The sequence below is a fragment of the Eleutherodactylus coqui genome, chromosome 2, assembly GCF_035609145.1.
Source record: "Eleutherodactylus coqui strain aEleCoq1 chromosome 2, aEleCoq1.hap1, whole genome shotgun sequence".
Taxonomy (NCBI): Eukaryota; Metazoa; Chordata; class Amphibia; order Anura; family Eleutherodactylidae; genus Eleutherodactylus; species Eleutherodactylus coqui.
In genome coordinates, this window is record NC_089838.1 from 146,214,396 (window position 1) to 146,240,271 (window position 25,876).

The 25,876-nt window shown below is 43.2% G+C and overlaps 1 protein-coding gene across 1 annotated transcript in view; it reads right to left on the reverse strand.

Annotated features, from left to right (window-relative positions):
* Positions 1–25,876, reverse strand: part of ARID2 (AT-rich interaction domain 2) — a 73,121-nt gene that overhangs the window by 2,786 nt on the left and 44,459 nt on the right. The window contains exons 8-19 of the mRNA XM_066591716.1: positions 24,596–24,846; positions 23,549–23,645; positions 23,257–23,466; positions 22,512–22,679; positions 22,196–22,271; positions 19,873–20,007; positions 18,816–18,976; positions 15,692–18,543; positions 5,909–6,057; positions 4,146–4,284; positions 1,930–2,015; positions 1,168–1,285 (exon numbers count right to left, since the gene is read on the reverse strand). Coding sequence (XP_066447813.1) covers positions 1,168–1,285; positions 1,930–2,015; positions 4,146–4,284; positions 5,909–6,057; positions 15,692–18,543; positions 18,816–18,976; positions 19,873–20,007; positions 22,196–22,271; positions 22,512–22,679; positions 23,257–23,466; positions 23,549–23,645; positions 24,596–24,846 — 4,442 coding nt within the window. The remainder of the gene's footprint in view (positions 1–1,167; positions 1,286–1,929; positions 2,016–4,145; positions 4,285–5,908; positions 6,058–15,691; positions 18,544–18,815; positions 18,977–19,872; positions 20,008–22,195; positions 22,272–22,511; positions 22,680–23,256; positions 23,467–23,548; positions 23,646–24,595; positions 24,847–25,876) is intronic.

Consider the following 25,876-nt stretch of genomic DNA (forward strand, 5'->3'; position numbering starts at 1 on the left):
GTGATAATGTAGTGCAATACAGAAGTACTGCAATTTATTATCAGTGCAATCATAGCATCACAGGTTCAAAAACAAGAGAATAATTTTGGTATTCCCGTAGTCATACCAACCCGCAGCCAAAAAATGTATGTCATTTACACTGGATAATTAATGCTGTAAATTAAAAAAAAACAAAACAAGGGCAAATATGATGTTTTTTTTTCTCCCTGCCCTCCAAATAAATATCATAAAAATATCCAAGACAATATATGTACCCAAAAAATGGTGATGAAAAATACTACAGCTTACTACGCAAAAAATAAGCTCTTATTTGGCCATGTTGATGGAAAAATAAAAAACAAACAAGTTATGGCTTTTAAAACGTGGAGATGAAAATCCCCCCAAAAATCATAACATTCTTAGTGCCAAAATAGGCCATGTCACCAAGGGGTTAAAGGGGCTGTATCAGCAATAAAAAGTTATTTTCTATCCACAGTATAAATAACTTTATGATTGCGGTGGTCCAACCACTGGGACCCTCACGGAGCTAGAGAATGAGTGTCCAGATGGCCTTTGCATGAATAGAGTGGAGGTCACGCATTCGTGTTGCTGCTTCGTTCATTCATTTCAATGACAGCAATGAATGCATATTCTCTATTCCATTCATGCAGGAACCACTGAAATTCCCTTTCTCAGGATAGGTGGGGATCCCAGTGGTTAGATAATGAATAAGAGATAATTTTATATATGTTGGTACAAGCCCTTTAGGCTTCATGTCCACGGGGAAAACCAGGCCCGCCACGGATTCTTCATGCAGAATCCCACAGCGGGTCCCTCCTTTCCCATGGACATGAGGCCTAAAAATAAGCATTACTTACCTGTCCGGACGCTGCGGATCTGCCCTCCGTCGCGGCCGGATCTTCTTTCTTCGGCCCAGAGGATGTGCTCGGCATGCCGGCAGCGTGCCGCGCGCATGCGCCGTGCATTTTCTTTAAACTCCTGCTCTCCCGCGCCAGAGAGCAGGAATTCAGATGCGGGTATTTAATTACCTGCGGGTGTCAAATGCATCCCTATGGGGCACGGATTACGCGTGCGGGTGACCCGCTGCTGATCTGTCCCCGTGGACATGTGGCCTTAAAGATTCAGGCCTCCAGCATTCAGCTGATTTACGATTACTAGTAAACTCACTGTAAAGTCTCTAAACACCAGGTTCCTTGATCCCCGCCTCAGTGCCATGAGGGCAGCACTTGGATGGTTCACAATCGCTTTTTGAGCTCGAGGGTTGGGTGTCCCTGAAGAGGGTTGTCTACAGAACAGGAGAAGAGACAAATTCAGGTTAGACTAGCCGTTCTCTCGTATTCTAACATTGCTTTCACGCTGCAAGTCTGGATGTTGCAACAAGTCATCATAACTTGAGATTCTATTATTTCACGGACTGTCTACTAGAAGACGAAACAGCCATAATTACTACTTGGGAAGCTCCACTGCTAACATTGGCTAGCACATTAGTAACATAGGATTACCTTTTAATTTTTATTTTTGTGCTTCCACAAACAAGTCCCCACAAACAGGACAGCAGACAATTCTTAATATGGCTTGTGTGAAGATACGGGAAGGCTTGAATACATGAGGATGCAATTAGTCCGATTAAAAGGGTTGCCCCCTCATGACAAATTCTGGTTATCTTTCTCAGTTGGCTGCAATTATCTAAAATCACTAGTGCACAGGCATGTGGGGGGCAACATCTTACATCTACAGTGTGGGGACCAAGTCAAGTGATGTGAATAGCCAATAGTGATCCTGATAGATGCAAGGTAAATCACGGAAACATAAGGTCGGTCAGGGATCGGGAAACATTTCTGGCACCCTTACTCTATGAACCACCCCAACATGAATGGCCACCGTAAGAATCATCATGCATTCTGTATTTACGATACAAATTGCTCTTACTTATTGGAAGATTTTTGATTTCCGGCCTGGGTCTGCTCTTCTTGTTTCAATCCAGCAAGGAGAGCCTCTCTTGAGCAATGCTTGTCCTGAAAATACACAATAATATTGATTTATGGTGACTAACCTAAAAATGAAGTGAACTTACTCAAATAGATAGGGCAAAGTGGTCTATGTATGCCTAGAAGGTAAAAGCCTAGACAAAAAAAATATATATACTCAATCGGGGCAAAAACATGGCCCAACTGGCTAGGAGATGTAAGGGAAAGTTTTAGGGGAAGAAAACAAACTGTTAAAGCTTCCCACACACATCTGAATGGGGTAAAAATAATGAGATTACAACCACAATCTTCTATATGAAGTACATTTCCTTCCTTGCTGTGTACACAATAGCATTTTCCCTTTTACAGCGTTACCCCAGAGTACCAGCTTTTAATGGTTAGATACAGCTGGACATTCAGAAGAGGTCAGATGCAATAATAAGATATGGAGAAAACTCTTGATTAGTGCAGATGATTATGTATAGGGCATGTGACGGAAATGTTGGGTCTAAGGCTACTTTCATTCCGCATTGTCTGTTAAAGGTGTATGTCAGGAGGACTTCCGGCTGTGCACCATCAATGGATCACAGTGTATATGAAACCAGTGGCTTCCATTACCGATAGGGCCCCATTGTAGAAAAAAAACAAAAACTGCATATCATGTGGTATGGGATTTTTTTTGGTGGTTTTTTTAAATTTATTTGGACACGAATGTATGGAATAATGCAATTTCCTAAAAGGAAAAGCAAAAAACATACTGATATGTACAGGCCCAGTGGAGGCCAAAAGCACATTCCTTTGGGGTGAATACTTTTCGGTGCATGCTTACTAGTGGCCTAACTGCAGGCAGTATTAGTTTGGTTTATATCAGATAGCAGCCTATTACAGAAAGAAATGGCACTATGGCAGCTTCAGGCATAGGTGGAAAATGCAACCCATATCCCTAACAACCGCCCCCACACAAGAGACCTAAAAAGGACAAAACAGAAACTATAACTATACATTTTATTGTTGCTCAAAAGATGGTTTTAAATACTAAAGATAAGTTTAAATAAATGAAAAGGGGAAAAAAGCCTTCTGTTTTATGGAAAATAAAACCAGTTTCTATGAATTCCAAGAAGCAGCTATCGACATTGATGAGCTTCCCTATAACGCAGCGCTCAGTTAGTGGCGTGTACAGGACAGAGGCCTCCCTCACACAGGCGTTTGCAAAAACGCTGCGCTTTCAGCAACGTTGGCTTGTGTTGTGGCAGCATTTTCAGCACAGCTGATAACGTAGCAAAGGAAACTGGAAACATTTTTTCAGACTTGCTGGCATAGCAACCTGCGTTTAACGCTATAAAAACGCAGTATGAAGTTGTGCCGCATTTTCAGCAGTGCTGAAATCGCAGCCCATTCATTTCAATGGGAGACACAGATTTGAGAACAGCCAAGACTACAAAATGTAATGCGTTGAAAACACTGTTTTAAGCCTTGTGTGAGCAGCCCCATTGTAATGAATGGGAGCGTTGTACAGCGTTTAGCCCAGCACTGAAAAGCAGCGCTAAACACTGTACAAAAACGCCTGTGTGAGGGAGGCCAGAGGCCGGGAGCGGCAGCAGCTGGGTCTGACTACAGAAAACAGACCAGCCGTGACAACTGTAACAAACATGGCTGATCTTCCTGAGACACGGCTTATATCCCCAATTACAGGGGGAAGTCCCCAATGGTATGCCTGAAGTGCTTTTAGTGGAAAAGTAAGCAGTAACCCTCTGAAATACGACCCGACTGCCTACATTTCCCCGCAGCTTTACAACAAATAAAACTCTTGAAGGCGTTATTCCACAATCCAGTGTTTTTGTCCAACACCTAGTACATTTCCTACATAAAAGGAGTACTAGATGCTCCAATGAACGTTCGTTCTGTGCACGTAGCATTTCTAACTGGGAGACTACAGTTTCCAGAAGCATCTGTACAGTAGGCACCTCCCAGCTCCAAGTATTTACCATTAACAATCCTCTGTGCAGAATAACAATTTTACTACATATTATTTTACCTATAGGCTTAGTATTTGTTTTAAAAAAAACTATTAAAAAGTATTTTATAAAAAAAATACATAAATCCTGTGAATAGTTTCAGCTGGTAAACTACCATAACACATAATCTTCAATGACTTGGTTTTGCCATGCAGTAACTTGCCTGTAAGTGAGTAATAAAAGAAAACCTCTGTCTCTGAAAGGGTTCGCAGCCTTCCCACAGGCACTGCCCAGGATACACATCTTTACCTCCATGCTCTGTGGCAGCATGGTAGAACACTTGGGACGGAGTTTCAAACCACCTTAAAAGAAGATGGGAAAAAAATTACACTCAGATTACAAGACAGATGTAAATATATTTTTTAATTTCTAAGCTTAAGGCCTCATGTCCACGGGGAAAATCAGGCCCGCTACGGATTCTACATGTAGAATCTGCAGCGGGTCCCTCCTGCCCCGCGAACATGAGCGATGAAAATAGGAATTTAAAAAACTTAACTCACCCGCAGCGGACCGGGAAGGTCTTCTCTTCCTCACGGCCGGATCTTCTTTTTCGGCCGGCGGATGAACTTGTCACACCGGCGGCACGTCACCGCGCGCATGCGCTGGGCACATCCGCCGAGCCGAAGCAAGAAAGATCCGGCCGTGAGGAAGAGAAGACCTTCCTGGTCCGCTGCGGGTGAGTTAATTCTTTTAAATTCCGATTTTAGGTCTCCTGCGGATCCGGACGGCTTCCATAGGCTTCAATAGAAGCCCGCGGGAGCCCTGCACGAAAATGGAGCATGGTCCAGATTTTTTCATGCTCCATTTTTAAAAAAAAAATCCCTTTTATTGACCATCCGCGGGTATTTATCTACCCGCGGGTGGTCAATGCATCCCTATGGGGTGCGGATCCGCGTGCGGGAGAAGAGTTAAAATCCACTGCGGATTTTAATTCTTCTTTTGCCCGCGGACATGAGGCCTTAGGCCGCCTGCTTATGGGCAGATTTTTGCTGTGAGGAAAAAAAAAACCGCAGTGGGTGTCCTCACCGCAGATCCGCAGCGAATACCGTCCATAGTATGCTATGGAAAATCAATTCTTCTGCAATTGAGCAGAAATCAATTGCAATTGCCGCAAGTAGAGGAAAAGAAAAAAAAATAAAAATCGCAGCATGCTTTATTTTTGTGCATACGGTGTCCATTGAAGTCAATGGAAGCTGTCCGACCCATACACAATTAACATTGCAGACAGGTCGCAGATTCCACGTTATCACCTAGTGACGGCACAGGTATAAAATATTTTGTGGAAAAAATTCTGCACTGCGCATGTCCAGCGGCAGCTCACCGCGACCATACACAGTACAGAAAATAAGAGAAAATACAAGTACGCAGGGTCTTCAGCCACGGTCAGAGTTGGAACCTGCATGTGGACTTCAGGTAGCCTTAACGGGGAGGGGGGGATAAAACGAGGAGGGGGAAGCAGGCTGTTTATGGACCTTGCTAAAATTAAACATGCCAATCCTAGTTTCCCCCAATGTCTGACTTCTGGATGCTTCCATATATATCAGATTTCCCATAGGATCCATCTTAATATTGTGCATGAGCAGCTTAAAAGGGTTTTCTGGGAGTAAACCTATTGTCGACCTACGGGTGAGAACTGCAATCTCTTCTCAGGCTAGCAATGTCATGTTCACTTATCATGTGGCCTGAGTGCATTCAAATGCATAGCACTGACCTGCAATACCAGGCACACCTGCTATACAAACTGCGGCGCTGTGCCTGCTATGAAGTGCCACTGTCCTTTCAATCAGTTGATTAGCAGGTATCACAAGAGCAGACCCCAACTGATCAACTATTGAGGACCTAAGCTGAGGACAGATCAATAGGTTACCCCCAGAAAATCCCTGTAACTGATACATAACTGAACATTTCCTCATTCCATGCACTTACCTTTTGCAAGACTGCCACAGGCACATGAAGTTTTGTCCTGGTTTCTTCACTTGTTCAGTTGTAGTTGTTGTAGAAGTGTATGGCGAGGGGTGAGACGCAACTAGATGACCCTGCACTTGTAATGCTGGTAGCGCCGTTACCGGAGTAGTCTGAAGAATACAATATATTAACATTGCTGTCAAACAGGAGCTCTCTGTGCTTGCTAGATTTTGGTAACATTTGTGTATGTCACAAAATATACTAAATGTATTCTAGGAGCCCAAAAGTATCCCAAAAGGCCATCACTTCTGCTACACGTCACTTACTTCAGGAATAGCTTTCTTGCCTTACAAAATAGCCAACTTATAATGTACTTTATCCCCCAATTCAATAGGAAGCATTGCAGGCAAATGTTATAGTATATATAACTACTGGAGTGTATAAACCTTGTTTCCTCAAAAGCCAATTGCAATCTAGTTTAGTATATTGTGAAAGTAATCGAGCAAAGCAGAAAGATGACATCAAGTATCTCATCCACCATAGTATCTGAACAAAAGTATACCATTATACATACATGCACCAACATTCCCGTTTCCCAATTGTAAAAGGGAACACCCTGTGGCCAAGCGATTCTTGTCCAGAGCCCCCCCCCCCCCCCCCAGATGGACCCCATTGGCTATACTGGGCTCCGTCTGCTCTCTGCCCAGCTTTTGGATATTTGGTATTTTCAGCCGGCTCTGTGATGGCACCGCCGGACGGAGGTTCTGATGGAGATGTGAAACTGGCCTAATGATTGCACACCTGCGTTAGGTTAGAGCTCAGTTTTTGGAGGATGTAAAACTGAAACTGATCAGGTTTTTATCCCCATTGACTGAGTCTCTGTTCTAGTCAAAAAAAACTGAGGCAAAACAGAACCGAAAACAAAAACTGTGAGCCCATTGTTTTAAAAGAAAACACAAAACTGATCAGTTTATTTCAGTTTTACATCCTCCAAAGTCGGAAACCCTGAGGTGAGCCCCGACGCAGGTGTGAAACCACCCTAGAAGAGGGCAGATATCACACAACAGCTATTAGCCCGATTACTGCTACCATAATGGTGCTTGCAGCCCTGAAGATGTATTACACTGACGACAAGGCTGTGATCAGAGTTTCAATTTCATACCAAGATAACCTGAAAGTGACAACAGGAAAATGTCAGCAATTAGTTTCATCATGACTGCAGATCAGTAAATCTGACTCCATTACTGCACAATCAGAGTCTTCATGAAAGTTTTTATAAAACTTCAACACTTTCTTACACAAGATGCCATTTTATAGAGATCATCTGCTTTCTGGCCATTTATCTCACAGGACATTATTACACTCCAGCTACATTGTTGTATAGGTAGCAATTTTCTTGTGTTACATACAACAGGGCCAGATATGATTGACATTTCCCATATCATGCTATAAATCCAAAGCAGACCAGGCATTGTAACCCAAATCATCACTGATGCCCCGGGCTGAGCCAGGACTTAGAACACAGGGGTTTAAAGAGACAGTCACCATATTTTGGCAGTCCTCTCCGAGGGCAGCACAAGGTAATGATATGCACGCTGATTACAGCGATAGGTCTGCTGTGTATATGTGTACAATGGTTTTGCAGAAACTTGCATCTTATTAGTAGCAGCTAAACACAAATGGACTACAAAAAGTAGTCAATATTCATGAGCTTTGCTAATGCCTACCCACCCCTATGCACACTAACTAGTATGGAAACTGCTGTTAACCAGTGGGTTGGGTGAGCCTGGCTGGCTCTACAGATGGGTGATGCCAACCAAAACTCATGAATATGAATGACTACTTCTGGTGTATGTGGCTGCTACTAATAAGATACGAGTTCCCCTCATACTACTGCATGTACACAAACAGCAGACATATCGCTGCAATCAGCATGCCGGTCACTATATTCTGTTGCTCTCAGAGTGCAAGGAAAAGAGATATATTCTAATATGTAATGCATACAAGAGGTTAGAAATCCACATCTATCAAATGTGTCATTTCAGCTAGCGCCACAAATGTGAAGGATAAAAGGGTTATACCGATCGCTCAAAATCTTTTGGCGTTACATATATAAATTTCTGATACTGAAAAGCCAAAACAACAATCATCATAATGGCTGAATGACATCCATGGCAGCGCGACTGGAATGTAGCGCTTGACGTCCAGTGGCAAACTGGTTTTGGCACTCTACAGCCCTTTCATTCTGGATATCATAAGTAGTCAATAAAATCAGACCAATGTGTATATATTTTATATGTCGTATCAAACATTTCAACTGGATTTCCTCTTTAAAGTACAGCTTAGTTTACATGCCCTGATAACTACTAGCTTACGCTCCACACAAGCCTCCAAATTGGAGGGCTGAAAGAAAGTGGAAGCACTATGTAAAAAGGCCCATCCTTATTGGCTAACATGGCCACAATCACAAGGATGCTGTTAAAGAGGGTTTGCCAAGACTGAATGTTATCCACCTGTAGGGAATAAATTTATGATCAATGGGGGTCTGACCACCAGGACCCCCACCAATCTCTATAATGGGAAACCCATGTAACCCTCCAAACGAATGGAGCAGCAGTGGAGCATGCGCCTCCATCTCCACTCATTCCATCAGGACTGCTTGAGAATTCCGAAAGCTGAAACTCTCTGGCCGCACTGAGCCGTGTAGATGGGATATCAACACTAGGATGGAAACCAACATACTAGAGCCTACTAGAGACTAACCGGTAAATTGCACTGCAGTATAGACGTTACACAGTGTATTGTGCCAGCAATCAGAGGATTGCCTGTTCAAATTCCCTGCTGGAAGCATTATAGGAAAAAAGGGAAAAATATTAAAGGGTTTTGTAAAATAAAAAGACATCTTCTCCGTTGCCTCAAAGAAGCTAAAGAACACACTTTTTCCCCCCTTACAAAGCCACAATTTCTTATTTTACCACATCTACAATGAGCTGAACTGAAGTTACATTCGTCCCTTGTAAGTGGACCTTAGGACAAAAGCCTTGTTCCATTTTGCCTCTCAAAAAGTAAGGCACTAAGCAATTAAAAAGTTGTATGCACCCCATATGGTACCAATGAAAACTACAAACTTGCCTCACAAAAAATAATGCCTTATATAGTGGTCGATGGAAAAATGTAAATGTCATAGGTCCTGGAATGTGAGCACGCACTATTTTTTTTTTTAGTGTTTTGTACTGTGCAAAAGCAGTAAAATAAATAGTAAGTTGCCCGCAATACGGCCTCAGAATACATCTATGTTGTTTGAGCACAATGATCACTAGAAGCACCCAACAAACCCATCTGCTCTTGTCAGCTGCACCTTCACACCAGCAAATGCCGGGGTGTTCAGACGAATGTTTGCTCCGGATCATCTGCCCATGTAGAAGCCTCTTAGGCCGGCTTCACACGGGCCATAAAATCACGCGAGATGTGTGTGTGCTTTGAGACGCCCAAATATGAACCCCTATTCATTTGAATGGGTTCATACAGACGAGTGAGGTTTTCCTGCATGTCCTGACTGTAATCTCGCACCGCAGACCCATTGAAGGCAACGGGAGAACGCAAGTGATCCTCTGTTGTGGCGGCCGTGCCGGAGGATCGCTACATCTCCAAAGTGATGCAAGGCTGGGGATTTCACATGATGGTGAGCGCGATATGGGGGTGGAAGTCACAGCCCTGTATTGCGCTCGCCTGTGTGAAGCTAGCTCTAAGGGGTAAATTAAACTGGGAGTGTTGGAGTCTTGCCAATAATGGCTATACATACAAATCCCCGTTTTATTATCTGCAGATAGTAGGGATAGTCCTACAGTATTGTTACATACACTCAGGGCAGGATTGCCTCGTATGCGAGTGTATACACTAAACACCAGTTTAATATCCACAGGCAGATTGGATTCTGCATGCGGGACCCCCTCAGCGGAATCAGACCCTCCTTACCCATCCAGGTCTTCTGCGTGTCTGTCCCGGTCTCCTATTTTCTTCACTGCAGATGTGTGCGGAAGTGCCGGCAGACGCACCACAGCACACGCGCAGCTAAGGGTCTTTTTTTTCTTTTTAAACTCCTACTTTCCTGTGGAATCCACGGCCCGTCCACAATTCAATTGTGGACAGGCCACGGGTCGGATGGCTTCTATTGACTTCAATGGAAGTTGTCCATGCAGGACAGGTGGGGTAGGGGGTAGGAAAAAAACCACAAAAAACCAACGATGGATTGCATGAGGCATGGTAATTAGAACTAGACTAGCCATGGCCAGTATTTCAAGAACTACCAACCTTATGGGGTTTTCTTGTGCAAGAAAGGTGAGATAGATGAAAAATCTCCAACAAAGGGGGATCTTGTGGACATAAATAACTCCTTGTCAAAAGGGGTCAGAGGAGGATATTAAGAATTGCTATGATGAACAGTTGGATACAATGGTGATGCGCAACATAACATGTCCATACATATGTACAGCTCGTCTTTTCTTAGCATAGATGAACTATTGAATTTCCACCTTCATGGCGGTCTGTCTGGATATGTAACCCAGCAAGGAGCCAAATTGTTTAGTCCTTGTGAAACTAGTAAAAAATGATGGAGTTTTGTCATAATGTTCCTTTTTCCTTAGTGGTTATTGTACAAAATACAATGCATAGAAAACCAAAATCCCACATCAAAGTATATTTGGGTTTGACTTTAATATGGTGTAATCAACCCCCATAACATTAATTTTTTAGCGATGGAGACGTGTTGGGCTGGTTTTTTGCAGTGCAAACTGTAGTTTGTATCGGTACCATTATGGGGTATATACAGCTTTTGGATCACATTTTCTTTTTAATTATTTATTGAGTGGCAGAATGAGAAGAGAAAAAACTCAATTCTGGCATTATGCCTTTTTTCTTCTTACAACATTCACTTCCTGTGATAAATACATATCTTGATAGTTCGGACTTCTGAACACAGTACCAATTTTTTTTTATTCTTTTGATTTTTTATGAAAACTAGGAAAAGGTTCTTTTTATAACTCTTTTTTATTGTATGAAATATTTAAGAATTATTTTATTAAACTAACTGTTATCCCCATAGATACTAAAAGGATTATTACAATAAATTGCAATACTTCAGCATTGCAGCATGTTATGCTTTTGGATTAAGTAACCCCTTAGGGACGCACACCTTTTTTTCCCTCATTATGTACTGAAAAACTAAAAAAAACAAAAGAACAAAAACACAAAACTTTCAAGTAGAGTGAAATGGAGAAAAACAACAAAATTCCACCATCTTCAGGTATGGCCTGTTTCTATGGCGTATACTCTACAACAAAAATGACAACTATATTCTATGAATCAGTACGATTACTCTGATACTAAATTTATATAGTTTTTTTTGGCTGTACTTTTTTTCCCCAAAAGAGATTTACAGATAGTCCCCGACTTGCGAACATTCGACTTGCGAATTTCGCTAGTTGCGAACAATCTGTTCTGCACAGTATGATGTAATGCTATGGCATTACATCATACTGTGCAGGGAGCGGAGAGGCTTCTATCAAGCCTGATAGAAGCCTGTCTGGTCACATCGCGGTTGCTGGGCAGCCGGGGGCCTTCTGAAAGGCCCCAGGGCTGTCTATGCAGAGCGCCTAGCAAGCCGTGCGCTTGATAGGCACTCTGCATAGGCAGCCCTGGGGTCTTTCAGGAGGTCCCCGGCTGCCTAGCAACCACACAGCGTCCCGTGATCTCATCATGGGACGCTGTACGGGCCCCCTGAACGTCGGGTGCAGGCTGTTTCTTACAGCGGGCACCCGGCAGCAGCAGTTCCGACGAGCCGCGCCGCTCGTCAGAACTGTTAACACTTTAAATACCTCTGTCAGAGCGGTATTTAAAGTGTTAACAGTTCCGACAAGCGGCGTGGCTCGTCGGAACTGCTGCCGCCGGGTGCCCGCTGTAAGAACAGCCGGCACCCGACGTTGTATGGAGTGGGATCCACCCGCGATCCCGCTCCATACTACTACTTGTTCGACTTGCGAACAAAACGGACTTGCGAACGGGCTTCCGGAACGGAACCTGTTCGCAAGTCGGGGAGTAACTGTAATTTTCTAAATCCTTTTCTGCCGCCATCTTCTGACAGCGATAACAATTATGTCAACGGAAAAATAAGTTATGTGAAGGCTCATTATTTGCGGGACGTCCTGTAGTTTCTATTGGTACCATTTTGTAGTACATATGACTTTTGATAGCTTTTTATTACATTTTTTCTTGGAGACAGTGACCAAAAAAAGCGCAATTCTGACATTTACCGTGTGGGGTAAATAACGTGTTATTTTGATAGATCGGATGTATTTTTGTTTTATTATTAAGATTCTTTTATTCTAAATATGGCAAAAGGTTTTTGTTTTTTACTTTTATTACCAATCTATCCAGCCACGCCACAGGCATGGCTTGATAGGCAATCTGCCATGGCAGCCCTGAGGTCTCTCCAAAGGCCCATGGCTGCAATGGCAACCCACAAACTTATCACAAGGAGCCGGATATCAATCGGGCATTTAAATGCCGCTGTCAGAATTGGCATTCGCATTAAAAGGGTTTACAGCTCCGATGAGTGACGAGTTGTTGCAGGCGGGTGTTGGATGTACGAAACTGCCGGCACTGGCATTGTATGGAGCCGAATCAACCCACGATCTCCCTTCATACATACTTTGAACCCACAGGACGTAACTGTCCGTCCTGTAGCATTAAGCCCTGCCTACAGGGCTTAAAGGGGTTGTACCAGATTCAACTTTTATCACCTATCCATTGAATAAGTCTGATCGATAGGTGCATCACTATTGAGACCCACACCGATCCACAAACTGGGGGTCCCGTGTACCCTGTTCTCACTGTGGGCTCACTACACATACACCATCTCTAGTCAGGAGGAAATTGAATGGAGTGTTGGCTGCAGATACATATTGCCGTTACTCTATTTTCAATAGGACTGCTGTAGGTATATTACAAGCACAAATGAAATGTATGGAGTGGCGGTCGTACATTTGTAGCCATCACTTCATTTAATACAAGTTCTCTGTGGGTGGGAGAAGCATCCCTGCAGGGACAGAGAGATGGGGACACGGGTCAGCAATGTCTGCAGCAGTTGAGCAGTTCAAGTTGCAGCCATTGCCAGGGACTGTCAGCAATCAGAAGCAGCTGATAACTGCTGGGTATGGGGTAGGCTTGGCTCCTAAGCCTGCTCCACACCCCTCATAACTCCTTAAAGACCCACATCATAGGTTAAGATGGAAGAATGGGCGCTCCATGAAATCAACGCTCACTTTTCTCTGCACACTTCAAAACTGGAGGGCGTCGAGATAAGTGCAAATATGTTATGAGCCATGATTGGCAAGTTAAAAATGGGATTTCCATCTCAGCCAAATGTAGGCAGAGATGGGAATGGCCCCCCGTTGCAATGCTACAATGACCGCTGCCTGGGATTACAAAGACAGGTGAACTGGCTGTTCTATGCGGTGTTTGTAACTCCCATATGAGTAGTTATGGAAACACATAGCAGGTTCAGCCTTTCCCATAATCCCAGCCAGCGGTGGCTTTGGAGGGGATTCAGGATAGGTTAGGAGATCCCCATTCTAGAGATACAGCAGGTGTGGGGCCCACATTTATAGCATAGCCTGTGGCTACAACATAGAACGATGACAGCCACACTAGTCAAGGACATCACTAGTAGCTAGACTCTCTATAGAACTGACATTAAAGAGGTTGAACAATATTAAATAAGAATGGCGGCTTTGTTACAAAAATCCACAGCTTGTGTGCGCTACTGCAGCTCGACTTTACTCACTTCACTGCAATACTAAACACAACCTGTGGATAGGGGTGGTGCCGATTCAGAGAGCAATCCTGTGTTTTCTTAATTTTGTTAGGCCTCTCTAATTACACAGGTTTTTTATTATTATTATGGCCATTGTTACAAGTCCCAGATTACATATAACTGTTATACAAGTCATATAGCACTGCTATCCTGTTTTTAGGATGGAAGACCAACGTATAACGTGCAGGAGCTCAATCCCTGGGACCATCAGTCAGCAGAAAGAACAGCCTCTTCAGTGTCCATCCAGGCCCCGCAGTATACATAGGAGTGCGGCTGTGCCCAAGGATCGGCCATCAATTCAAAACTGGAAAAACCTTGAAGTCTATTGCTGCTACAAGAAAGCCTTCTACTGTAGATCACACTGCACTCTGTTACATCTACCAATTTCATAAACAAATATTCAGACATTTTCAGACCTGGTCCACAGGTTCCTTAAAGGGGTATTCTGGGATTCTAGTTTTTCTATTGACTGACAGGTCATCAATAAATGGGTCTGTGGGGACCAGTTCCTCGGAATCCCGCCGATCTGCTGACTCCCGGGGCCGCTGTCAAAGCGGTCAGTGCAGGAACCAGAAAGCGCTGACCATAGCAAAGCTCCCATTGAATTTCAGAGACCTGCACCACCAACCCAGATCGCTGTGCTAAGGTCAGTGCTTCCTGCGTGGACGGCAGGGACAGAGGTCATGGGAATTAGCAGTATTCTTACCGTCAAAGGTACTGTAAGCCTGACAGACTCCCATTATAGTCATTGGGGTCAGTGTCAGTTTGGAAATGGTTTATCAGTCCCAGTACTGTGGTTTCCAGTATACTCTGCAGCCATGATGCCAGTGTGAGTGGAGTCTTTTATCACTGCTGTGTAACTTTCTTGGGTTTTTCCCCTGCTGTGAACTACTCCCTCACTCTTGCCTTTTAAAAGGAGTATTATTTGTCTATTAAGCCTATAACGGTTTTCTGCCCTTAAAGGGGTATTCTGGAACTTTATTCTTTATATTGACAGTTGATAAACCATTTCCAACTGATCCAAACACACTGACTGACCCCAATGACTACAAGGGGAGTCTGTCAGGTTTACAGTACTTTTCACGGTAAGACTACTTCTAAGGACTGAAACATTCCTTCTACAAAAAATACCAGAAAAACTTGGTGGAAACCTCTGAATGCAAGTTTGAACAGTGGAAAGAGCAAGTCAAGAAGTGGAAACATTCCCACAATGCCCAAGTTCATTGTAACAAACCTACCTGTGTGTTCAAGGTTATGGTAATACTAAAAACATTACATGATTTAATGCCAACTGATAATTGCTAGTCATTTTCTAACAGACCGGTTACCTTTATTTACACATGAATGACGGTTATTGCAGATTTGCCAGCTTTTTCCTTTAAAGGTCTATCATCCAGCAGGGGGCGAGAGACTGCAGGTCTAGAAAAGACCATACGGATCCATACGGGATGATTGCTGGGCGCTTCGTCCCAGTGATTATCACTGCATTTTCACGTGGGAGCGCTAAGTGTTCAGTGAATGAAGACGGAGCAGGCTTGCTACCCGCCTGCATTCCCAATAAACAGGTAGCCGCTCATAGATGAACAATTGCTTGTTTATACAGGCTGATCATCGTTTGATTTTCATGCCTGCGTAAACTGAATGAAGAACGGTAGAGTGAACAAATTAGCGTTTGTCGCTCAGTCGCTGGCAGAGTTTACGTCGGACGATTATCGTTCAGTTTGGCACAATTCAGCAACAAACTGACCAATAATGGCTCCGAGTACAAGAGCCCTAAGCATTATTTCAAACCACAGGTATTGGATGCAAAGAGTGAGGATGACAATGTAATTCAAGACAATATAAAATAAAGTGCAATGTTACTGAACTTGACATGCAGAGAATGGTCTTGTAGCAAACACTTGCACCGAGTTGGGAGTGCCGAAGAAACTTACCTGTGCAACAACTGTCTGTACAAAGGTATGTGGATGCTGCTTTTGCTGAACAGCGCTTTCTATTGCTACTTTAGCTACAGTGCTTGGATCAACACCCGCCGGCACAGCCACCATGGTTGCACTACAGCCAGCGTTATTAGGGTCACTGATTGTAACAATCCTTACTCCCACTTTATTGGGAATAACTGGGACAGATTCCCTGTCATTGTCCTCTACTGGCCGTTTAACAGCTTTGCATTCTGTTGTGCCATTCGTAGAGCGCATATCTGCAGGCAGTGCAGGTTGAGTAATTCTAGTTCCTATATGGGGCACCGCAATTACTTGATGACCCGGTAAAACAGAAGCCGTAGACTGCGTTGAGACGACAACAGTCGGACGTTGCTGAGGCACATCTGAATTCAAATTGGAAACTACAGGTCCATTGGGTAAATCTGTTGCACTACCACACTGTATCTGGATTGCAAGGTTCGAAACATCATTCGTACTACTCGCAAAATGGGACAAATTGTTGGCTAATATAGGTCCATTTGATAGTCTCTCCATTGGATCACCTTTGGCAGTAACTTGTTGAGCGGACTCTAGAAGGTCCTGTTGCTCCACTGGAGATATTTCCCCATTTCCTACATGATTGGAAGCTTTGTGATTAGGAATGTTTTTGCTCAAATGAGAACAGTCTCCCTTTTCAAAATCACAAACCCCATTAACCTGCGGCCTTTTAAAGTCCGTTTTAGCATCCTGTGTATCACTCTGGTCAGAGTTTTGTTTTACAGAAGCTCCGTTTTCCCCCAATTCCACAGATGACCCATTAGTGACCACTTGACTGGCCTCATTCTGAGTTTTCCCTGAGTTTGAAGGAGGTAGACTGGAGTCACACTTTTTACCATTTAAAAGGTTTCCCATTTGCACTTCACTTTCATTCATTTCCCCATTGCTGGTGTTAACAGAGCCTTTCGGACAAGAAGGATTTTCCATGACTTCTATTTTACGTTCGTGAACGTGCAAGCCTGTTGCTTCCTTTGCCTCTTCCTCCTTTTGGCAAATTATTTTGTCACCCTTAAAAGGGGGAGAAGCAGCAGCAGATCCTGGCAATTGCCCACCTGTTTGTGTAAGAGCAGCTGGAAGAGTTTGTACCTGTAATCCAACTCCAGGTTGTGTCCCGCTCATGGGTGCAATTATTTGAGGTGTGTTTCCCTGGCTTACAGTTGCAGTAGCAAAACTGGTGTTTGGCACAACTGTTATTGTGACTTGGTTGCCAGAAGTTCCTTGAAATATTGTTGCTGGAGAGTTTGATATCAACTGACCTGGCAAAATCTGCAGATTTGAAATTGGAACAGTCTGTACTGCAGTCTGATTCTGCATTGTACTTTGAACTAACTGCACATTTTGTTGCCCAACAAGTATTTGTGGCGTTGCAGTCTGCCCTTGCACACCAAATGAAGGAGTCTGATTATTGGCTACTTGATATACCACCTGAGGGCTTGGTGCTCTTGCATTGTTCGGAGGTGGTATCTGTGGAGCTGGGAGAATGAGTTTTCCTCCGGGTGTTGAAGGCCCCCGTTTAGGAAGCAACAACTGTTTAATGAGGCTGGACTCGGCGGGACTGGGAAGTCCAACACCTCCACTTTGGGTCTGCTGCGGTTGAACCTGTACTTGTACCTGTTGGGATGATTGTGACTGCTGAGCTTGCAGTTGTGCCTGTGGTTGTTGCTGAGCTTGTGCCTGCTGCTGTTGGTGAGGTGCTGGTGACAACTGCTGCCTTTTTACAGAGAGCATTTGGCTAACAGTAGGAGGGGGTCCTTGCGGAACTGAAGTGGTAGTGGGAGATGTCATCACTGGTGGGAGCTGGTTATTTGGAGTTGGGATTGGAGAAGAGCAGGGTGTTATATTGGTCTGTCCAGTTAACTGAACAGTTTGCCCAGCCTGAATTGCAGCTGGATTAGTAAGAACTATTTGGTGAATGGCTGGTGCGTATGCTTGACCAGGTTGAGCTGGCTGGCTGACGATGACTACACTTTGCTGGGGTTGCTGCTGCGGTGGTTGTTGAACGACTGTCGTTGAGGATACTTGCTGAGAAGAAAGAGGTTTCGGGGCAATGTTCTGAAAACCAATTCTAGAGGTCTGAGGGTTTTGAACGCCAGCTATTGTAACCACCTGTCCTGCTGCTACTTGGAAATTTTGTACAGTGGTGGCGATGTTCGAAGAGGATGTTACATATTGTTGTGGAGTTATGATAACTGTGTCTTTCTGCTGGTTGGAAGCTGGGGATTGTTGGGATGGGACATGTACAGTTTGTGATGATGTGGTGATTATTTGTTGACCTTGTGGAAGTCCAGGTGTACCTGCTGGCATACTTTGCATCCTGCCAAATATATGACCTTGAGGGACAGTTTGTTGTATAACCGCTACCGGAGTGCCTGATGTTAACTGACCAGGTACCACAGTGTGTAAAGGGGACTGCTGTTGAATGACAGACGGATGGTGAAACAACGCCTGAGACCCCACAACTGTAACAGAAGATTGTTGCCCTAGATTGCTGTGATTCTGAACTAGAGAAGCTTGCGTTGATCCTCCCAAAGCAATAGTGACAGGAACTGCCGAGTGTTGAACAGACCCCTGTATTACTGTAGCTTTAACCACTTCACATGAAATTGGAGTTTTATTCTGTATTACAGTCACTGTGGTGTTCTGATGCTGCTGGGGATGACCGTGAGGATTCTGGGGCATACGGCACACTGTCTGAGCCACGCTGTGGACACCTTGGATAGGAAACGACATCTGTGTGGCTGTTAGAGTGGTAGCTTGGTTAACTGCTACAGCTCTTTGGAAGGGATTTCCTGCTCCTTGCGGTACTCCTGGGGGACACAAAAGCAACAATTATTACAGTTTGTTAGGTTATTTAATTATTAGTCCCTTATATCCGTTGCTAAGCCAATTTAAATGTATGTGGAGAACATCTTTTCCCCTTAGACTAGGAATAGAAGTTGCGTAAGACACCAGTTTTCTGTGAAAGTACACCGCCAGCCCAAGTCGCAGGCTACACGGCTTGGCTACAGTAGCCCTATATTCCGGTTGACAAAAACATGCAAATAAGCAGTATGTTAAAAAGAAAACAAAAAACACTTACCGGTTGTGTCTGAAATCACGGTAGATGTTGGTTGCTGCTGATAGTACATCTGAATAGGAAGTGGTAAGGTCCTTCGTTTCACACCAGACACATGAATGTGAGCTTGCCCGTTATTATTTGGATCTTCTACTCTCTTGATGTTGTGGTTTGGGAATACAGATCTTTAAAAAAGAAAAAAAAAAGTGTATATTATCCACCATACCTTTTGCAAACTTTGACTCCTTACTATACGCAAATGAACACACACTTTTTTTTTTTTTTTTTTAAGTTGGGGGGCGATGAGGGCTTTTCTAACTTGTTTTCTAAGTTTAAAAATAAATAAATAAATTTTTGAATCTTTTACAGTTTATTTTTCACATTTTCCTTTTTTGGTCCCCAACGGGACTGTTTGATCACTTACACAGTATACTGCAATACTATAGTATTGTAGTATAACTGTATTTTAACAGGCACCCTAACAAGCAGACAATCATAGCAGCCCTGATCTCATCGTGAGGGGGCTATTTTGGACATTTTTATCCTGATCAAGATATTTAAATGCCTTTATAGGGTCAACAGCCACAATCAGAATTATCTGATTGCAGCTGTTGCAGGTAGAGCAAGCTGAGCTTCCAAGGCCATTCCATGCACCACATATACCATCAATATCTACATACGTCTCAACTGCACAGGACATGGGCATTTAGGATATATATAGCCATATGGTGGTTGGGAAGGGGTTAAAGAACCTGATGTACCGTTTAATAGCCCGCTAACATAGTGGCAAAAGTGTGGTAGGAATAAATATAGGCACTTCAGTATATGGAAAGTTATATTATGTACGTTGAGGGCAAATCCCCAAAAACTAACTTCACTTATAAGATGTTTTCCTGTTAGAGATATTTATAGCAGACTGACTGAAATGAACAATTCTTACTTATTTTGTTATTTTTTTTAGTTCTAAATCTGCTGTTGATAATTTTAGAAATTCACAGTTTACTGATCCCAACAGTATTAGCGTTTTGTATAATGCAAAAAGCTTATAATACCCCCCAAAATAAAGAGCACTTTGCCATACCGTAGACATTTGTAGAATCCAGATGAAGTTAGAATTCCTCCTCTAGCCAGTTTACTGCAAGTTGAGAGGTATTCCGAATACATATCTGATCTTGACACTGAAGAATCTGGGTTCACTTCAAAATGTGCATTCAACCTGTATTAAAAAAAAACCAAAACATTGCTCAACTCTACTTTAAGGGTATGCTCACACATAGTGGAAATGCTGCCGATGTTATACAGCAGAATTGGCTGCATTTTACAGTATAAGCAGTGTGGGTATGATTTCAAGAAATCTCATCCACATGGAAAAAAAAAAAATCTTAAACCATAAATTGATCTGTGGTGCAGATTTTAAATCCACCGTATGTCAATTTATGCTGCGGATGTTTATTTCCAGAAACGAGGAAGTGAAATCAGTGGTGATTCCATACCAAAACTCGCATATAATGGATGTGGACTGATGCAGATTTTCCACAACATGTGGATGTAGCTTAAAGAGAATGCATCAGATACTTATATTAAAAGATATGTTTTAAGAGTATTTTAAATAAAAGACTCATCGGTGATGCTTAAAAGCAACCAGTTTCATGTTGCTCTGACCTCTTTACAAAGAACTATCCTTTATACAACGCTGTGGCAGAATTTTAAAAACTGCTGGGCATGGAGGAAGTGTTCACTTGGAGCCTCCTATCCGCACCCCCTGTATCGCTCAGCTCACATGAGAGCTATTAAAACAAGCTGAGCCAGGCTGTTGCAATTAATATATTCCACTACTTTATACTTTGGATGATGCTTAAGATATTTCAAACTTTTCTTTCTAAATTTCTTTATTTCTTTCACGTTCTCTTCAGTGTCTATTCATCAGAAATTTTGTCCATAGTGTAAATGGATTGCTTCAATCCTTCTACTATTAATGGAAAACACCTTGTTTTAGCCTAGATATACTCCAAGCTCTGAAAACATGGTGGTTTAACATGCCCTAACAAATATTTCTATTTTCCGTCTACTCAATTAGTCTATGCCTATGGGTGGATTAACACAGATTTCAGTAATGGGGCTACAGCACTGACAGAAGCTCTTGTAGCTAGGTTCCTATAAAAGTCTGAAAACCTTTAGCCTTACTAGTAATCCCTCTGAAAATAGTCACCCAAGTGTGGGTTGTGTGCTAGAAATTCATAAAGGATAAACAACACTTCTCATACTCACCCTGGACCCTTCTATGGTCTAATCGTCATAAATCCCATCTACATAAGCGAATTATTGCGCAGGAAAGAGTTAGGGCTCACAGACACACATGCAGAGTAATATGCAGTATGCAGCAAATACCCATATAGGATGCGTGTATTCACGGCGTATTTTACCCACCCATAAACCATAATGGTGCACAATACGCACCAAAATAGGACATAGGCTGCCTGCACACGAGCGGAAATCCCGCCGCGGGATTTCCGCCGCTGAAAGTTTGCATAGGAGTGCATTAAAATACGCACTCCTATGCAGACGGCCGCGGTTTGGCCGCGCGAAATCTCGCGCGGCAAACAAACCGCGGCATGTCCTAATTTTCTGCGGGGCACGCACTCACCCAGCCGCCGGCTCCGGTCTGCGCATGCGCCGGCTGCGCGGCAGCTAGCACATGAAAGAGCCGGGGCCGCCAGGCGCGGGCGAGTACGCGCTCGTTCCTGCAGGCGCTCGGGTCGGATCGCGCGGCGAGAATTCTCGCTGCCGGATCCGACCCGCTCGTCTGCAGGCGGCCATAGTGTGTTTTTTTGGGTTTTTTTTTATAAGCACGAGTGAAAAATGCATGAGCCAATATAAATCAGTGGGGTTTTAGCACTGCATAATATGCAGTCAAAATACGCTCATATGAGTGAGCCCTTAGGCTAGGGCTATAAGGCGATTTTAGCTGTTTCTGTAACTCCCGTGTTAAGGAAAAGGCCCAAGATTGCCACTTTGGCAGTTTCCATAATCCCCGGCATGGTGGGGAGACTGCCTGCACGGGTATTCCTATCTCAACCATGAAAGGCTGAGATAGGAAAACCCCTTTAATCTGCTAAAAACCTGATATTCCAAGTAACAAGAACTACTTGATAATTGGTAAGGCAAATTATAAAACTTGATCATGAGCACATGTAATTAGGACCATCAAAGCCATTTCTGTACTCTAATCATCAGCTAGAGCCTGAAAGCAGTGGCAAACAAAGCTCACAAAAGGAGTCTTCAAAAATCTATGGTATTTAAAATAAAAATCCCATCTGTATATGCTGCATTCATTTATCTTTACTCTGGACACAGCCCCTTGTTACACAGAAAGCAGCCAGTCTCGTTAAGCAGTTTGCACTCACCACTGACATCCAAACTTTTCACTGTCTATTTCCACGATTCCAGGTGGCACAGCATGCGCACTGACTGGTCTGGAAGCTGAACAAAGATAAATATATAAGCATCAAGTGTAAAAAATAAGCTCCAAATAGCATAGCAGTCCCATAGTGCACTCCATGTGGTGCCTCAGTAATGCAGGGTGTGCTGGAACACGCCATGATACTTTTTGTAGTTGTGTGGGGGAAACAAAAAACAAACAAAAAAAAAACTTTAAATAAAAATAAGAGCTGTATACAGAGGGAAATAACTTCTATAAAGAAAAAAGTATTGACCACTAACCTGGAGCAGGGCTTGCATTAGCAGAAGGGTTAACATGCTCCACCGTTTGTGGACGAATTTCAGAAACCGCTTGATGACTGGAGCTCTGATGTTCAATAAGTTTTACTGCCGTTAGTGCATCAGCCCCAAACATTTGAATGTCCATAGAAATTAGACACACCAGCGTATCTGCAAAAAAAATAAGCAAAATTGAAACACTGTTTATTATACTCAGTCGAGTGAAAACATTGTACCGATGTACCAGTTCATAGGCCTCACGGCCGTGACGGACTCCACTAGCGGGACATCGCGCGGAGTCCGACATGACGCCCCACAAAGACCCCATACTCGCCTCTCCGGATCCGCCATGCGAATCCCGCCTGGCGAGCTGGCGTGCATGTGCGGTGCAGGATGCAGCTGGCGGTGAAGCGTAATCACGCGATCCTTCCACTGTCCTCACAGCGGAAGTATTGGGTGACAGAGGGCTTCCATTGACTACAATGGAAGCCAACCATGCGTTTTTCCACAGCAATTAGAACATGCCGCAATTTATTTAATGCTGTGGAATTCCGCAGCGTGAACATTGAGCTATTAGGTTCAGTAGAGGCTAATAGCTGCGGGATAACACCGCAGATTTCAGCCCCGTTTCACGCGGCAGAAATCTGTCCGTGGGCATTAGCCCTTAAACATGAATACAATTTAAGCTAACATGATGCTAAAACTGAACATACAAAGGGTGCTAAGAAATAAAGTATACATATATTACCTATGCTTCGCTCTACATTTGCTATCTTCACGCAGGCTACTTCTCCAAGTTCTGTAAGCATATAGAGCACCTCGAGAGTCGAGATTACAAGTAGTACATCCGGTAGAGTAAGATGACATATTATTTCCTTGTAGCTGTCCTGATCCACATACTCACAAATAAGAACCCCATTATCTTCAGCCTTACATAAGTTACTTAAGATTTCCATGCCTGGTAATGCAACACAAAAAAAGATCTTAAAAACAGTAACTATAATAACAGTACCTTTTAATGAATAAAGTAAAAGGTTTACCTCTCATTTTTAAGAATCTATCCCGTGACATTAAGCATTTTGTTATCGTGTGGAACATTAGGTGAGTGGTTTTGAAATCAACAGGATCTAACTGAAGCTGCAGCAGAAAGACAAAATAAGGGTTGTGCCAAGTCATCTTCCAAATTTAAGTAACAGAAATATCAAAGACACAGCAGTAAGTATCACACAGTATATATTCACAGCCATGGTACGTATGGCCAGCTATCCTGAAGACAAGAATTGAGAGGGAAAACAACTTTGGGGCCACACACGGTACTTTTTTGGGGGGAAAAAAAACGTTCTCACAAAAGATTTGAACTCCACAATTCTCTTGGCAATATATGTGTTGTCAGAAATACAGCAAAGGAAAGTTTAACTAGTGGTTGGAGTCCCGGGGGAAACCGTCTCATATTCCTAATGTACATTGAAGGGGTTGTCCATTAAATAACATTTTTTACAGTACAATCGGAGGCTGCAGTGATCAGGTGTAGTTTTCCTGGCATCACCACTCAGATGCTGGGAGCCATGATTCCAGGGGAACAGCACCTGATCACTACAGCCTCCAATTGGCTGCAGGGGTCAGGTGGTAGCCATTCCTAAACAAAGCCCAGGGGGACCATGGGCTTGCAGAGCTGGATCGTCAGGGAAGAGGACAGGTAAGTATTGCTGATTCTATTGTTTTAACAGATTTGGATCCACTTTAGGAAAAGGAAAAAAAACACGCACAACCGAATACCCCCCCCCCCCCTCTTGAAGCCAGAAGCAGTAATAGATACTGCAAACAGAAAAAAAATTATTATACACACACACACACACATATACATACATACATATACACACACACGTGAAAAATATTGAAGTGTGAATGAGGCCTTAAATGAAGTAAAATTGTCATATACAGAACTGTTAATAGATGTTGCGGACAGTAAAATATAAACTACATTTAGCACATATGCAGAAAATTCTAAACCTATCAAGGTTTGCGAAGTTATGGAAAGAGATAAATCAATCATGGGGAAACATGTACATAACACAAGCACATCTTACCTCTGCTGCTATATTCCCCAATGTATCAAGTCCCAGTTGTCGGAGAGAAATAAAGTGACTATGAGCAGACAGTAACAAGAAGCGGAGACAAGTCCGATTAGCTGCCAGAAGTTTTACATTGCTTTCTTCAAAGGAAAGGTTGCGCAAAATTACTGCTATCTGGAGAACACGCTGTCCTTCAATATCATTAATGCCCAGTTTTCTAGGAGGATGAAATAATGAGTCCCATAAGGACTCCGGAGATGTACCTTCTGCAAAACAAAAAATATTTACCTCTGATTATATACTTAAAAAAAATAAAAAAAAGTTCAAAAAAAGGTTTGTTTTTTTAAAATTACAACAAAGAGACCATGTACAGCAGCATGTGGAGAGACAACTAAGGGCCCTCAGTCATTCCGTGTGCCACCTGCGTGAGGCACTATTCCCCCATAATACAGCAGAACAGGATTTTTTTCCCTCACACAGATTTGCAGGAAGTCCGTGAATAAAGTGTAGGCACATAGCAGAATGCAGGCACCGTATTCCAGATCCATGTAAAACCATTAGGAATATAGCCACGTGAAAGAACATGGTAGGCAGACAAAATACCCAAATCAATTTGCAAATTTTAAATAAAATCATTTACGTATACGGTCAATATGTCATTGAATGGCTGTGAATGGCTAACGCAGCGCCAGCTTTCATTGGCTAACTCAAGCGGCATCAGCCAATCAGAGCATTAGCTTTCTGGAGGCAGGAATTTCAAGCCCCCGCATCCAAAAAGCAATGCTCTGCCGGCGAGGAGGAGGGAGCAGAATGCGAGTATTGTTTTTTTTTCTACACCGTATTCCCGGCGTACAAGTCGACAGTTGGGAGGTCGTCTTATATGCCGGAAAATACGTTACATCCCCCGGCTCCCTGTCACTCCTGGAACAGCACCATAACTCAATAAGTTTATGGTGCTGTTCCTAGGCGACAGGTTCCCTTTTAGTCAAAAAAGCTCTTTATATTAAGGGAATCTACAACTTGAACAAGTCTGAGCAGTCAGAAAGAGCCATTCATCCTGCAAGAAGCATTAAGGTAGACCAATGGTCTTACAGTGGTAATCTAATGTCCTGCTACGATAGAAGACTGGGGTTACAAGGGCACCAACTAGCTTCACTTTAGCAAAGCCCCTTAAGGACTGGTAACAGACACTCCTCTTCCTAAGGACCATTTTCTTTTTCTTTTATGGTATAATTTAATGTATTGAAAAAACAGTCTATCGATTCCCCTATGGAGGGGAACATAAGAATTCTAGCA